The sequence below is a fragment of the Carcharodon carcharias genome, chromosome 17 (assembly GCF_017639515.1).
Source record: "Carcharodon carcharias isolate sCarCar2 chromosome 17, sCarCar2.pri, whole genome shotgun sequence".
Taxonomy (NCBI): domain Eukaryota; kingdom Metazoa; phylum Chordata; class Chondrichthyes; order Lamniformes; family Lamnidae; genus Carcharodon; species Carcharodon carcharias.
This window is the reverse complement of record NC_054483.1, coordinates 7,176,692-7,192,377: the sequence shown is the minus strand read 5'-3', so window position 1 is coordinate 7,192,377 and position 15,686 is coordinate 7,176,692. Positions and strand designations below refer to the sequence as shown.

The 15,686-nt window shown below is 39.0% G+C and overlaps 1 protein-coding gene across 4 annotated transcripts in view; it reads left to right on the top strand.

Annotated features, from left to right (window-relative positions):
- Positions 1-15,686, top strand: part of polb (polymerase (DNA directed), beta) — a 105,751-nt gene that overhangs the window by 5,448 nt on the left and 84,617 nt on the right. For 2 of the 4 annotated variants that reach the window (XM_041210255.1, XM_041210256.1), the window contains exons 3-8: positions 53-119; positions 5,443-5,517; positions 7,154-7,212; positions 9,478-9,527; positions 12,946-12,997; positions 13,862-13,916. In XM_041210255.1, coding sequence (XP_041066189.1) covers positions 53-119; positions 5,443-5,517; positions 7,154-7,212; positions 9,478-9,527; positions 12,946-12,997; positions 13,862-13,916 — 358 coding nt within the window. Of the gene's footprint in view, positions 1-27; positions 120-5,442; positions 5,518-7,153; positions 7,213-9,477; positions 9,528-12,945; positions 12,998-13,861; positions 13,917-15,686 lie in introns of all 4 variants that reach the window. The other 2 variants (XM_041210258.1, XM_041210257.1) reach the window with 2 other exon arrangements.

The window sequence follows — 15,686 nt, the reverse complement described above, 5'->3', positions numbered from 1 at the left end:
AAGCAAAGTAGTTATTGTCAGTATTAGTTTTCTTTTTATCCTCTTCTGGTAGGAAAGCAGCTTCTGTTATTGCGAAGTACCCAACAAAAATCAAGAGTGGCGCAGAAGCCAAAAAGCTGGTAAGCACTTTGATTTTTGAAAACATTTTTATAACTTTTAAAAATGCTTTATACCTGAAATATATTTTGTTTTTTGCTTTACCTAAGCATTACTTAAATGATCTGAAATGAAAAGAGATTGGGTTATGTGGCCCAAGAAGTGTTCTTTACACAAGTGCAAGGAATATAAAGAAAATATGGAATGAATCTCAGGGGTAAATGAAGCCCCAAGGGTATGACATGGTAGCCATTACCGTGACACAACTACTAGGAAACTAAATATACCAGTTCATATGGTCTACAGGAAAGATGGGCAAAATGGTAGCAGGGGAGGAGAAGACTTAGTGGATATGAATGAAATCATTTCAATGATAAGAGAGGAAGTAACAAGAGGTAAGAAGGCAGGGAGACTTTAAGGGTAGAACTAAGAAGTAGAAAAGGATTTAGGACTGTAGAAGGAGTAGGCTATAGACCTCTGATAGCAGCTGTGAAGTGGCAGATGTATAAATACAGTGATGAGACAAGCAGGTAACAAAGGCAGAGTGTTTTTTTTTCGTTAGCTTTCACATAGATTGGAATAAGCAAACTAGCAAATGTTAGAAAGGGAGCAAATTTCTTGAGGGTGTCCGAGAATGTTTTCTGCAACACTATGCCTTAGACCAACAAGGGGGCAGGCATCATTAGATTTAGTAATGAACCAAACTTAGTTAACAGCCTAATGGTGCATGAACATTTAATAGTAGCCATCGCAATATGATGTAGAGTTCAACATAGTATTTGAAAAGAAGAAATGTAAAACAGCTGATAAGATTCTAGATTTAGATCAGACTGACTTCAACAGGATAGGACAGCGACTGTCCACAGCAGACTGGGCAGGTCTGTTAATGGGTAAAATGACAAGATTAGTGGAAGGTTTTCAAAAAAGAACTTATCGTGATATAAAACCAGGTTATACCCCTAAGGGGCAAGGTCTGTATTTTCCAGATATAGCCATGAACAAGTGAAGAGGAAAGTGACAACATAAAATTCATTAACTTCATGGTGGCTCTACAACCTAACTCACCTGAGTGCTATATCTCCGAATACCTTGAGTGAGTAAAGATCTATCAGTCTCAGAGTTAGGATTAACAATTGGTGAACCAACGATTGCTGTTTAGGGAAGAGCTCCAAACTTCTACCACTCTTCGCATACGAAGATATGAACAAGGAGCCGGAGTTGGCCATTCAGCCCCTCGAACCTGCTCCATCATTTAATTAGATCATCGCTGATCTGATAGTAACTTGGAATCTGCATCTCACCTACCCCCAAAAACCTATCAGCCCCTTGCTTACCAAGAATCTTTCCACCTCTGCTTTAAAAATATTCAATTACTCTGCTTCAGCTACCTTTTCAGGAAGAGAATTCTAAAGACTCACGACCCTCTGAGTGAAAATCTTTTCCCCCATCTCTGTTTTAAATGGGTAAGCTTTTATTTTTAAACAGTGACTCCTAGTTCTAGATTTTTCCACAAGAGGAAACATCCTTTCCACATCCACCCTGTCAAGACCTCTCAGGATCTTATATGTTTCAATCAAGTCATCTCTTACTCTTCTAAACTCCAGCAGATACAAGCCGAGTCTGTCCAATCTTTCCTCATGAGACAACCCACCCATTCCAGGATTAGCCTGGTAAATCTACACTGCCCTCCCTCCAAGGCCACTATATCCTTCCTAAGGTGTGCTGCCTACTACTGCCCCCAGTACTCCAGGTGTGGTCTAAACCAAGACTTTGTATAGCTAAAACATTACTTCTACCCTCTTGTAATCTAGTCCTCTGGGTGCAAGGGCCAGCATTCCATTAGCCTTTTTCATTATCTTCTGTCCATTTTCATGACATTTTGACAATCTTTTTACCTGGATCCCCAAGTCTCTCGCACAGACAGACCTTGGGGTCCATGCACACAAATGTTTGAAGGTGGCAGGATAAATTGAGAAAGCTGTTAAGAAAGTCTTTGAACTTTATTAACAGAGGTACAGAGTACAGTAGCAAGGAAGTTATGCTAATATTTTATAAACACGAGTTAATCCTCAGCTGGAATATTGTGTTCAGTTCTTAAGGATGTCAAATTCTTAAAATGGTACCAGAGATAAGGAACTTCAGTTGAGAGACTGTAGAAGCTAAGGTTGTTTGTCTATGTCTGAAGCTGACTGTAATCATGGTTGACAAAAAGAAAGCACAGGTTTCCAAGAAGAGCATCAAGAAAGCATAGAAAAAGTTGCCAGTGAAGGGCGGCAAGCGGAGAAGGTCACGGAAATAAAGTTATTCCATCTACATGGACAAAGTGGTGAACCAGGTTCACCATGGCACTGGCATCTCCTCCAAGGCCATGAGCATCGTGAACTTATTCGTGAACGATATTTTCGAGCGCATCGCAAGCGAGGCTTCCTTCCTGGCCCATTACAACAAGCGCAACACCATCAGCTCCCGGGAGATCCGGACTGCTGTGCACGTGCTGCTGCCTGGGGAACTGGCCAAGCACGCCATGTCGGAAGGGACAAAGGCGGTGACCAAATACACCAGCTCCAAGTAGAACTCCAGAATGGACTGAAAAACACATTACAACTTAAGTCATGAGGACAGGCGTTCACAATAATGAAGTTTGCTTTAGTAAATAAGGAAAAACTATTACAAGGGAAGAAGGGTTAGTAACTAGAGGAAACAGATTTAAGGTGATTTAAAAAGATGACTTGAGTAAACAGTTTTTTTTTACACCTTTTGTGGTGATCTATTATGCATTGGCTGAAAGTGGTGGAAGAAGATTGAATAGTAACATGGAACAGGGAGCTGGATAAACATGTAAAGGGAAAAATTGACAGGGCTGTTGGGGAAAGAGCATGGGAGTGGGATTAATTATAAACACTGTGGCAGATGTCAAGAGATATCATAATTCTCATAATGTTATTGGAACTTATTGTAAAATAGAGTAATAGTGGGATGTGTCTATATGTCTACATGTGTCTGTGTGAGACTTAATTTAATTAGTCTGGGTGCTTTGATCTAAGAAGAGAGGTTAGGTTTGAAATATTAATTAGATAAAACATGGGGAAGTTTAGATACATAGGTGTCAAGGGAACATTTGTATTTTGAAATAAACCAGACTATATTGTTTTCAAAGGAGGGGTGAAATGTGTCACCTAGTCAGGTGAAGTTTAGGAACAGTGTGTTTATTTTCCCCCAAAATTACTGGTAAAACTTAGTGCTATGAGAGGGTTTTATTATCTGAGATATAAATTCCAAAGACATAGTGAAACTATGGGTATTTGCATTCAAAGAGGAAGATGTGTGTAAAGAAAAGACTGTTTGTTAGGGAAGGCATTTTAAGATCTTAGAAGTGTGTGAAAAAGCCTTCAGCATCTATGCCTTAAGCTGCTGTCTTCAAAGGACTGAAGTTAAGAGAACTCATGGAATTCAACTTGTTCAGGGTATCATATTTCTTTGCCTGGATCTTTTAAAATCTATATGTCTTACTATTGCCTTAACGAAAGTGTAACTGGGAGTTAGATTGTTTAGGGGATTTAGAAGTTATCGTAGTAGTAATTTGTAGATCTATGTATGTATTTAAAATAATTTCTCTTATTAATAAATGTTTAATTTTGTTTAGTAAAAACCTATAAGATTTGGTGGTCTTGTTACTACTGAATTCAAGGCATGCATCTTGAAATTTATACAAACTGAAAATTAGTTTGATGGTTGCTTCAGGTTTCCCACTGGGATTTGAACAGCTCAGCATTTACCATCGGCTGTGTTATAAGATAGAAGAGCAGGTCAGAGTCTCGGAACCATGCAGTGAATAACTCACCACCTGACTCCCCAAAGCCTGTCCACCATCTACAAGGCACAAGTCAGGAGTGTGATGGAATACTCTCCATTTACCTGGATGAGTCCAGATCCAACAGCACACAAGAAGCTTGACACCATCTAGAACAAAGCAGCCCATTTGATTGGCGCCTTATTCATTCCCTACACCACTGATGCACAGTGGCGGCAGTATGTACCATCCACAAGATGCACTGCAGGAACTCACCAAGGCTCCTTAAACAGCACCTTCTAAATCCATGACTGCTACCACCTAGAAGGACAAGGGCAGCAGACACATGGGAACACCACCACCCAGAAGTTCCTCTCCAAGCCATTCACCATCCTGTCTTGGAAATATATCACCGTCCCTTCACTGTTGCTGGGGCAAAATCCTGGAATCCCCCTTTCCTAACAGCACAGTGGGTGCACCTACACCACATGGACTGCAGTGGTTCAAGAAGGCAGCTCACCACCACTTTCTTAAGGGCAATTATGGGTGAGCAATAAATGCTGGCCTAGCCAGCGACGCCCACATCCCATGAATTAATATTTTTTAAAAATTGGATAGCTCTGCCTTAGAATTGGCACAAACACAATAGGCTCATTGGCTCCTGTGCTAGGTCATTCTATAATTCTTAGATGGCCAGACTTCCCTCTCTTCAAGGTGGCTCATTAAGAGCACTTTCGCCTCTTGAGCTAGAAGGTTGTGGCTTCAAACTCACTCCAGCGACATGAGCACATAGCCTAGATGACACTCTGGTGCAGTACCTTTGGAGGTGCCATCTTTCGGATGAGACATTAAACCAAGGCTATATGTGCCCTCTCATAAAAGATTCCATGGCACTATTTAAAAAAGATCAAGAATTTTTTGGGCCAGGATTTATATTTGAACCAATGTCAATAAAACTAGACTGTCTTGTTATTAGCACATTGCTGTTTGTATGATTTGGTGTGTGCAAATTGACTGCCTTATTTCCGACTTTTATAGCAGTGGCTACACTTAATTGATGGTAGAGTCCTTTGGGACATCATGCAAGGTGCTATATAAATTCAAGTCTTTTTCATGATCCCACCACCAATCTGTGTTCTCTGTAAATAGTACGACCATTCTGCCTGGCACTCTGCAGTCGGCAGTAATGTGTATGAAGGTGAGCTGAGCTGTCTTGTTCAGTTTGTGTTTTGTTTCTCTTTATGAGAGAGTACTTGAGTTTCACCAGCTTTTCCTAAGTGTTAGCTGATGGAGATTATGAACTTGACCATGCTGTGCTGGAACAAGTGATATGATTGGTGTGCCACAAACCATGATCTGTCTCATTATGGTCTTCAATCTGCATCTTTTTCCAAGTGTGAAAGTTAGTCTTCAGCTTCTTGTAGCTTAATTGCATTGTGTTTGTGTATTGGAATAATTTGTTTGGTGTTCTGTTTCTAAATAGGGAGCTATTGTATTTGCAATATCTGAATGAGTATGTTGTTAACTCTCTATAACTTCCATTCCCAATACTTTAGGAAGGAGTCGGTGACAGGATTGCGAAGAAGATTGATGAATTTTTAGCAACAGGGAAGCTGCAAAAATTGGAAAAGGTACAGTATGCACTTCTTTGGATTTTACCATTCAGTGTTACAACTCACCTGTTTAGATTTGTTGGAGGATAATGATAGTGGTTGATTGATGCTTTACATCAAAATAAGAAATTATATCACTGTTCAAGAGATCACCTTTGGCTAAGTAATCTTCTTTCACCACATGTGCTGAATCTTCAGATATCCTGGCCAACATTTACTGCTCAACCAGCACCTAAAACATATTATTTGGTCATTTTCACTTCTCTTGCTATGCATACAAATTGGCTACTGCATTCCTGTTACAAGTGATTGCACTTCAAATAACTTATTATAAAGCACTTTGGGATGTCCCAAGGATATGAGAGGTGCTACCTTCTCTTCCATACTCCCTCTCCATGCTTGGCATCAATCCTGATTTATCACATATTCTCACCTTTTCTTTTAAAACTTGAAGCCCTACGTCACCACGTGTCATTCACATTTCCAGTTTGGCAGGCACGCACCTGAGTTGGCTGTGCGCCCGCCGAACTGTCAAAGGCCCATTAAGGCCAGTTAACTATCAATTTCAATAAACTGAGCTGCCCATCCAATCTTAAGGTTAGCAAGCAGGTGAAGAGCCCAGGCAGCATTCGCATTTTTCATGGAACCTCATCCATGGGTGGGATGAGGTTTCATGAAGGTTTTCAAAGTATTGTAAAAATTTTTAATAAAATTAATAGACATGTCCCAGTTCACGTGACAGTTTCACATGCGCAAAAGAGTGCAGGTCCCGACTCAGGCAGCACCCACCCCCCCTCGCCCTGTACGGGGAGTGCTCAGTACTTCCTGGTGCATGTCATACTGGGCAGGCCTTAATTGTCCTGCCCACGTAAAAATGGTGGCACACAGCTGATAACGGGTGGTGATTGGCTGCGCGCACGCCGAGCCCAACCCCCACCCGACGGGGAGAAAATTCTCCCCAAGGTGTAACTACAAATGAATATCCCCATTGAAATTGAGATTGTGTCATTTATCTTCATTCAAGGACATCGTTTTCAGGAATAAAAGATAAGATACACTATGTTCCATTGGAATAACTCTTTGTAATGGATATTCAAGTAGTACATTCAGACAGTGAATATGTTAAATGAGCATTCGTAGTTAATTGATGATTTGACTCTGTGAAAATGTAGTTGTTTGTTATTGGCGTATAATACATACCCAGTCAGCAATCTCATCTGAAGTCAGAATGAACTGTGCAGTTTCTAGTCCTTCTAGTTTTAGTTTGTGTCCTTTTTATTGTCATTTAGGGTCATGGTATTTGTTGGGGGGAAAGTGCTCCCTTGAAGTGACACATATGGATATTGAATAAAGAATTATTGCTTGCAAAATAATTATATTTATGAATAGTCAATGGTTGATTGCAATGGAAAACAATTAAAATGCAAAAATGTTCCTTTCTAGTTATTTCTCCAAAATCAGTTCTTAGTGTGTATAAAAAAAATACAATTTTTTGATCAAAATTATCACATTTCCCACTGCATAGAATTTCACACCACTGCAACACTACCCAAATTACAGTAATGTTTTCCTATTAAAATTTATTTTTTTTGCCATCCTTTTTTATTGTATGTTGTCATTGTAATACGGGATATTCTGTTTTGTTCCTTTCCAGATTCGTCAAGATGATACCAGTTCCTCTATTAACTTTTTAACAAGAGTGACTGGAATAGGGTAAACTCAAAATATAAGAATTTTAATCTAGTGGAATTTGCTTTATCTGCCAAAAATGGAGAGCTGTATCATGAGTATTCTGAATTTAACCTTGTATATATGTCCTAGGTACAGAGTGATGACAGAATTGGCACAAATAACAAGAAATAAATTGTACAGCTTTATTTTCAATATAAAGAAGCTGAACTACAAAAAAAAACACAAAAGAAACATTAGCAAGCTATCAATTGGAATAATGTTTCACAAAGGATAATTTAAACAGGAAGGCAGACAATTAGAGTGCAGATAATGAAAGCTCCACTATTAGTACTTTCTGTAGCAGTCTCTGCTTATTGGGGAGCTTGAATGGCCAAGCTCTAGAGACAGGTGTAAATTAAGATGTTTCTATTAGGGTTTGGTGTTAGGGTAATTTTTTTTTGTATATAAATGATTTGGGTTGGGAATATGGTTTGAAGTTTGCACATGATACAAAGCTTGACAATGTAGTAAATAGCAAGGAGGATAGCAGCAGACTTCAGAAGATTCATGCAGACTAGTGAAATGTGCAAGACACATTGCAGAAGCAATTTAATGTGGATAAGTGTAAAGTGATGCATTTCGGGCTAAACAGCCTGGAGAGATGGTATAATCTAAATGCTGCTATTTTAAGGAGGCTGCAAGAGCAGAGGCACTTGAGGTACATATTTACAAATCCTTGAAGGTGACAGGGAAGTTGAAAGGTGGTTAAGAAAATGTATTGGAATATGTGACTATAATATGAGTAAGAAATATGAAAACTAAGGAGTCCTTGCTAGTTAGGCCTCAGCTAGAGTACTGTGTACAATTTTGGGCACCAGACTTTCGGAAGGCTGTCGAGGCCTTGTGGAGAGAGTAGAAAGAAGATTTATCACGATGACACCCGGATTGAAGGAGTTTAATTATGTGGAGAGATTTGAGAAGCTAGGATTGTTCAACTCAGAGCAGAGAACGTCAATGGAAGTCCTAATAAAGGTATTCAAAATGATGATGGGTTTTGATAGGGCAAGATGGGAGATGCTGTGTCCTCTAGTTCAGTAGCAAGAAGCCAAATAATTAAAATAATTGGCAAAGGAATTAGAAGGGAGTTGAGATTTCTTTTTAAACACAGGGTTGTTAAGATCTGGAACAGACTACCTGAAAGGGTAGTCTTATGGAACCATATTCCATAAGAACTTTGAAAAGACAATTGGACATATACTTGAGGACTAATTTGCACCGTTATGTGGAATAAGCTGGGTGTGGGACTAAATTGTGCAGCCCTTTCAAAGGGCCAGCACAGGAACGACAACCAAATGGCCTCATTTTGGACTATAAATTCTGTGATTCTTAAACGAAAGAACAGGATCCATTCGTGTGATTCATTACTGTGATAATAGGATTCTTCTTATGTTTTTAGTATTTTTGGAGTCAGAGTCACTGAAAGTGACAAAAATAAAATACTGCAGATGCTGGAAATCTGCAAACAAAAACAGAAAAAGAAGTGAACGTTCAGTGGGTCAGGCAGCAGCTGTGGAGAAACAAGAGTCAGTCATCATTTCAGGTCTTAACATCCATCCTGTGGAAGGGTTTTTGTTTACAGTGAGGTGATTTAAAAAAATACTTTACTTCTCTTCCAACTTTAAATAGGGTGTGCTGTGGAAATGAGAATCTGTGAGGAAATTGGAAAAAGTAGTGGACTGGGAGAAAGGAAGAAATGGAAAGTAAATGTGTGACTTAGCAAAGCATATTTGAGCATTACAGGGGCAAAGTGTCAGTTCTGCAGCACACAGAATTTCAGCCATGTATTTTGATTCAGCTTTATTTTGTCCAGCTTTCCCAGCAAGTCCATCAGTATCTGAAAAGAGGGAAACAATCCTGGTGGAGGCCTTTCGTCATCTGTTGATGGTCACCCTCCTTCATTTAAAAATAGCTGCTTGCATCTATATAATGTCCTTAAGGTGGAAAAAGCATTCCAAAGCACTTCACAGAAGTGTATTCAGACAAAAAAATTGAGACTGAACCAAACAATGTTAGTGGGGTGAATAAAAGCTTGGTGAAAGGGCTGGGTTTTAAGGATGGTTTTAAAGAAAAAGAGTGAGATGGAGAGGTTTAGAGAGGGAATTCCAGAATGTAGAGCATAGATGGCTGAAGTGTTAACAGTGTGGTTGTATATGATGCACAAGAGGCTTGAGTTGGAGGACATTTTCTTTATTTTTAAACATACTTTGGCCTCCGTGAACTGTTCTGATGTATGTTTCCATTATTCAGACCTGCAGCAGCAAGAAAATTTGTGGAGGAGGGAATCAAAACCTTGGATGGTATGTTTCATGAGCCCTGTATATCTTTTCTGTCAAAATAATAAACATTTTGAGTTTAGTAAATTTATCCATAAAGCTAGCTACCCAATAAACGGACAAGCTTTTGAAAACATTCCTTTTGATTCTTTACCACTTGCCTGTAAAACTTGCTGTGCAAAATACAGGGTAGATGTTTTGCTTAATATATAACAAAAACAGAATTACCTGGAAAAACTCAGCAGGTCTGGCAGCATCGGCGGAGAAGAAAAGAGTTGACGTTTCGAGTTCTCGTGACCCTTCGACAGAACTTGAGTTCGAGTCCAAGAGAAAGTTGAAATATAAACTGGTTTAAGGTGTATGGGGGGGGCGGAGAGAGAGAGAGAGAGAAGTGGAGGGGGTTGGTGTGGTTGTAGGGACAAACAAGCAGTGATAGAAGTAGATCATCAAAAGATGTCACCAACAATAGAACAAAAGAACACATAGGTGTTAAAGTTGGTGATATTATCTAAACGAATGTGCTAATTAAGAATGGGTGGTAGGACACTCAAGGTATAGCTCTAGTGGGGGTGGGGAGAGCATAAAAGATTTTAAAATATTTAAAAATAATGGAAATAGGTGGGAAAAGAAAAATCTATATAATTTATTGGAAAAAAAACAAAAGGAAGGGGGAAGCAGAAAGGGGGTGGGGATGGGGGAGGGAGCTCAAGACCTAAAGTTGTTGAATTCAATATTCAGTCCGGAAGGCTGTAAAGTGCCTAGTCGGAAGATGAGGTGTTGTTCCTCCAGTTTGCATTGGGCTTCACTGGAACAATGCAGCAAGCCAAGGACAGACATGTGGGCAAGAGAGCAGGGTGGAGTGTTAAAATGGCAAGCGACAGGGAGGTTTGGGTCATTCTTGCGGACAGACCGCAGGTGTTCTGCAAAGCGGTCGCCCAGTTTACGTTTGGTCTCTCCAATGTAGACCCCAAACACTCCTTTCAAGTGAAGCAGCATTTCACTTGCATTTCCCCCAACTTAGTCTACTGCATTCGTTGCTCCCAATGTGGTCTCCTCTACATGTCTGTCCTTGGCTTGCTGCATTGTTTTTTTTCCAATAAATTATATAGATTTTTCTTTTCCCACCTATTTCCATTATTTTTAAATATTTTAAAATCTTTTATGCTCTCCCCACCCCCACTAGAGCTATACCTTGAGTGTCCTACCATCCATTCTTAATTAGTACATTCGTTTAGATAATATCACCAACTTTAACACCTATGTGTTCTTTTGTTCTATTGTTGTTGACATCTTTTGATGATCTGCTTCTATCACTGCTTGTTTGTCCCGACAACCACACCAACCCCCTCCACTTCTCTCTCTCTCTCCGCCCCCCCCCCCACACACCTTAAACCAGCTTATATTTCAACTTTCTCTTGGACTCGAACTCAAGTTCTGTCGAAGGGTCATGAGGACTCGAAACGTCAACTCTTTTCTTCTCCGCCGATGCTGCCAGACCTGCTGAGTTTTTCCAGGTAATTCTGTTTTTGTTTTGGATTTCCAGCATCCGCAGTTTTTTTGTTTTTTGTTTTTATCTCTTGCTTAATATATACTTTGGTATTCTGTTGAATGATGGTCAATATATCTCAGGCTGTTTGTGGAAAATGCATGCCATTGCACAATTGTTTTGTGTGTCTAAGGTGCTCAACAAATTGTTGCTTATGCATCCATCTCCTGTGCTTGTATCTTGTCGTTAAAATATATATGCTGTTCATTGCACCTGTATGCAGTAGTTACAGGAAGAAACTACTAGCCAGTGAGCATTTGCTTTATGACCCATTTTTACTTTTTCCCCTTTCCTCTCGATGTTTAAACTTGTACTGTGAATACAGATTAATGAGAAGGTTGCAAACTTTCGCAAGTGGCCAGTCTTAATTAATGAAACAGAATGTTTTGACACACTATTTACTTAAAAGAATCATAGGATTGTAGAATGATACAGCACAGAAGGAGGCCATTCAGCCCATAATGCCTGCCGGCTCTTTGGTAGAGCTATTCAATTAATCCCATTCCTCCACTCATCCCCATAATCCTGTAATTTTTTTTCCCCTTCAAGTATTTATTGGATTTTCTTTTGAATGTTACTTTTGAATCTACTTGAACCACCCTTTTAGGCAGTGCATTGCAGATCCTCTGTCACAGGAAACAGCATGTCCTTCTTTACTCTAACAAAATTGTTTATGATTTTGAACAGCTCTATTAAATCTGCTATTAACCTTCTCTGCTCTAAGTAGAACAATCCCAGTTTCTCCAGTCCCTGCACATGATGTTCTTTGCCCTGATACCACTTCTAGTAATCTCTTCTTCATCCTCTGCAAGGCCTTGACATCCTCAAGTATGATGCGCAGAATTGAACACAATATTCGAACTGAGATCTAACCAGTGTTTTATAAAAGATTAGCATAATTCCCTTACTTTTGTAGTCTATTCCTATATTTATAAAACCCAGGTTCCTGAATGCTTTTTAACAGCTTTCTCAACTTGCTCTGCTACCTTCAAAGATTTGTGAATATACAGCCCCAAATGTCTCTTGTGCCTGCATTCCCTTTAGAATTATACCATGTAGTTCATATTACCTCTCCTCATTCTTCCTATCGAAATTCTCACTTCTTAGGGGAGACAGTGGCATATAGTGATAATGTCACTGGACTGGCAATCTAAAGACCCAGGCTTGTGACCTGGGGACATACATTCAAATCCCTCCATGGAATTTCAATTAAATTAATGAAAAGAAAAAAATATGGAACTCAAAGCTAGTCTCAATTATGGTGACCATGACAACTATCTGATTGTCATAAAAACCCTTCTGATTCACCAATGTCCTTTAGGGAAGGAAATCTGTCATCCTTACCTGGCCTGGCCTACATATGACTCATAACTGCCCTCTGAAATGGCTTAAAAGCCACTTAGTTCAAGGGCAATTAGAGATGGGCAGTAAATGTTGGCCTTGCCAAGAGACACCCATATCCCATGAAAGAATAAAAAAAAAACTTCTTTCCACTCAGTTTCATCTGCCACGTGTCTGCTTATTTTATCAGTCTGTTTGTATCCTCCTAAGATATGTTACTACTTTCCTCACTGTTTGCTGCGTTTCTGAGTTTTGTGTCATCTACTGGCTTGTACCCTTTATACCAAGCCCAGGTATATATCATAAAAAGCAGCAACTTTGATGTCTCCCTGATACCCTACATTCTTGCCTGGGATGCTGAGGCTAATTTTAGCGTCAGTACTGTTTCACTGGGTAACCAAACTGCCTCAGGACAGACTTGGATTAAACTGTGAATCTGCTGGCTTTGATGGCTGAGTTACACTATGACTTTACCAACCTAACAATTAAGTTTTTCTATGTTTCGAAGTGTAAATGGAGATTAATGATTTGAAATGTAATTTTTAAAATTTTTAGATCTGAGAGAAAATGAACACATACTGAATTATCATCAGCGGATTGGTTTGAAGTAAGTTATGGTGGCGGAGTTGATTTTTCAATATTGGGATGTGATATAATCACGGGTAGAAGTTTGTAAATAGTCATGTAAGGTAAGGTTTAGTGGGATGACAAACAGTGTTTTGGAAACTCTTGTTGTGCATTGTTTCTTGGGATGTTTCCAAATATAGTATCAAAAGCTAGATACAACTTTGGGCAAATTACCTCCCTCGATGTGCTCACTTTATGTGACAGAAGCTTGAAATCTCTCTGGGTTGTGTTATACTTCTAAAAACATTAGAAAGTTTTCAGTGAGAAAGGGCCATTTGGCCTCATTGACCTTACTCCTTGCACAGACCAGTGGAGATTCTGTACCATCCATTTGACAATTCCTGAAGGAAGAAGACATTGGATTATATTAGTTAAATTGACCTCGTCATGCATTTATTTGAAAAGTATTTAAAAACGTTTTACAGTGCTGTCATCGAACAATGGAGAAATATAGTTTGCATCTTAAATGTTTGTAATTGACATTTCTAAACTAACTCCTATCATTTAAATTACTTTGTATATCACTTAGTATATAAGATCATCAGTGGGATGTGATTGCACCCTCTTGATGCTAATCTTAACTCATTAGAGAACTATGTTGCTACTTACAGAATACATGCACACTATACATTTTGATGGTATTGTGAAACTGTACTCATTTTGACAGGTGCTAGACTTGTTTAATGTAAAGAAGTTAAGGTATCACCTGACTCTGAAATAAGCAATCTAAGGGAGGGAGTTTTCTGCTGAGCAATTAACTGAGAGATTTTTGCAGTAATGAGAGTTCACACTGAATTTCTGTTAAAAGAATGATTCTTCACAGTGGTTTTACTGATCTCTGCAGGTATTTTGAGGATTTTGAAAAGCGAATTCCTCGTTGTGAAATGGTAAAAATGCAGGTAAGGCAGAGGGAGCTCAGCTTGCCGATAATTTGGCAGAGTCTAATGTTTCTAAAGTTTACACAATTGAGAAACACCACCACTCAGATTGATAGATTGTAACTACAGACTTTGAATCCTGATGCATGGGTAGCACATGTATATTTGTAGACAGACATGCTAGCTGCCTCATCCGGAATATAGCCTGCACAGTTGTTAGATGTGAGCGCCTCCTTTCTTGCCGTCAACTATCAGCGTTTCAATCTTTTACAAAACTGCTGTCAAAAATCAGTATTTACAGAGATATAAAATCATCAAATAGTGCAACATAGAAAGATGCCACTCAGCCCATTGAGTCTGTGTCTGCTGTTTTGAAGGGCAATCCACTCAGTTCCACACCCTGCTCTTTGCCTATATTACAAGATTGACGACATTTCAAAAATATTTAATTGGCTATAAAGCACCTTGGACATTCTGAAAGGAAATATATAAATGCAAGACTTTCTTCCCTTCCTCACTAACTTCTTCCCACCTTCCCTCCTTCCATTTTTTCCCATTTCTTCTGCTGTTTATCCAATTGCTTTCTAAAAGGTAGTATTGAATCTGTTTCCAACACCCTATCAGGCAATGCATTCCAAATCCAAACCACTCATTGAGTGAACATTTTCCTCATGTTGCCTCTGGTTCTGCTGCCAATTAGCTTAAATCTATGCCCTTTGGTTATCTATATCTCAGCCACTGACAACTGTTTTTCTTATTTACTCTTTATCTAAACATGATTTTAAACAGCTATATCAAATCTTCTCTTAGTCTTCCCTGCTCCAAAGAGTAGAACCCCAACTTGTCCAGTCTAGTTATGTAAGTAATCCTTCATCCTTGAACCATGCTATTAAATCGCTCTGTACCCTCTCCAGAGTTAGCATGTCCTTCCTAAAGTGTGGTGCCCAAAATTGGACATACTACTCCAGATGGGGCCAAGCTCGTGTTCTATACAAGTTTAGCACAACTTACTCACCTTTGTTCTCTATGCTACTATTTATAAAGCCAGACTCCCTTATGCTTTCTTAACTGCTATGTTAGCCTGTCCTGGAACGTTCAAAGATTTGTGCACAAATACCCCCCAAGTCTCTCTCTTCTTACACCTCCTTTAAGGTGTTCCTTAGAATCTATCTCCTTGACCAAGTCTGCCCTAATATCACCTTGTGCCTCAATGTCAAATTTTGCTTGATAATGTTCTTTTGACAGGGCATTTTGCTACATTAAAGGCACTTTGTAAATGCAAATAGTTATTGTTATAATGGTGATCATTTGTTCAAAGATGTGTGCATTATTTTAAACACATACTATAATTAAGCAGTGTTCCACAACCTCTTGCTGGTTGTTTTGTTTATGGATCTGACTTTGTGCAACTTGACTATTTAGTGAACGATACACACAGTCCTCTGTAATAGTTAAATTGCGCAATAAACAATTAAATGTGGTAATTTTACACTAATCGCAGCCCACAGATTGACTATCCTAATAGTTGCACCACACAGCATCTTGAGGAAATGTCTTCAGTAATGAACATACTGTAGTGAGCTACAATATTGCAGATTTCTGAAGAGAAACATTTTCAGATTTAACAATAGTGTAATTATTTCAATTGCCATAATCTTAACTTTCATTAGAACCTAAATATTTTGAAATATAAAATTGTTAATGCATTACAAAATAAAAAGAGTCTCTGCCGACCACTGCTTAAATCTGAAAGTGAGTGGGCTGATAAGTTGTGAAGTAAACTAGGATCTC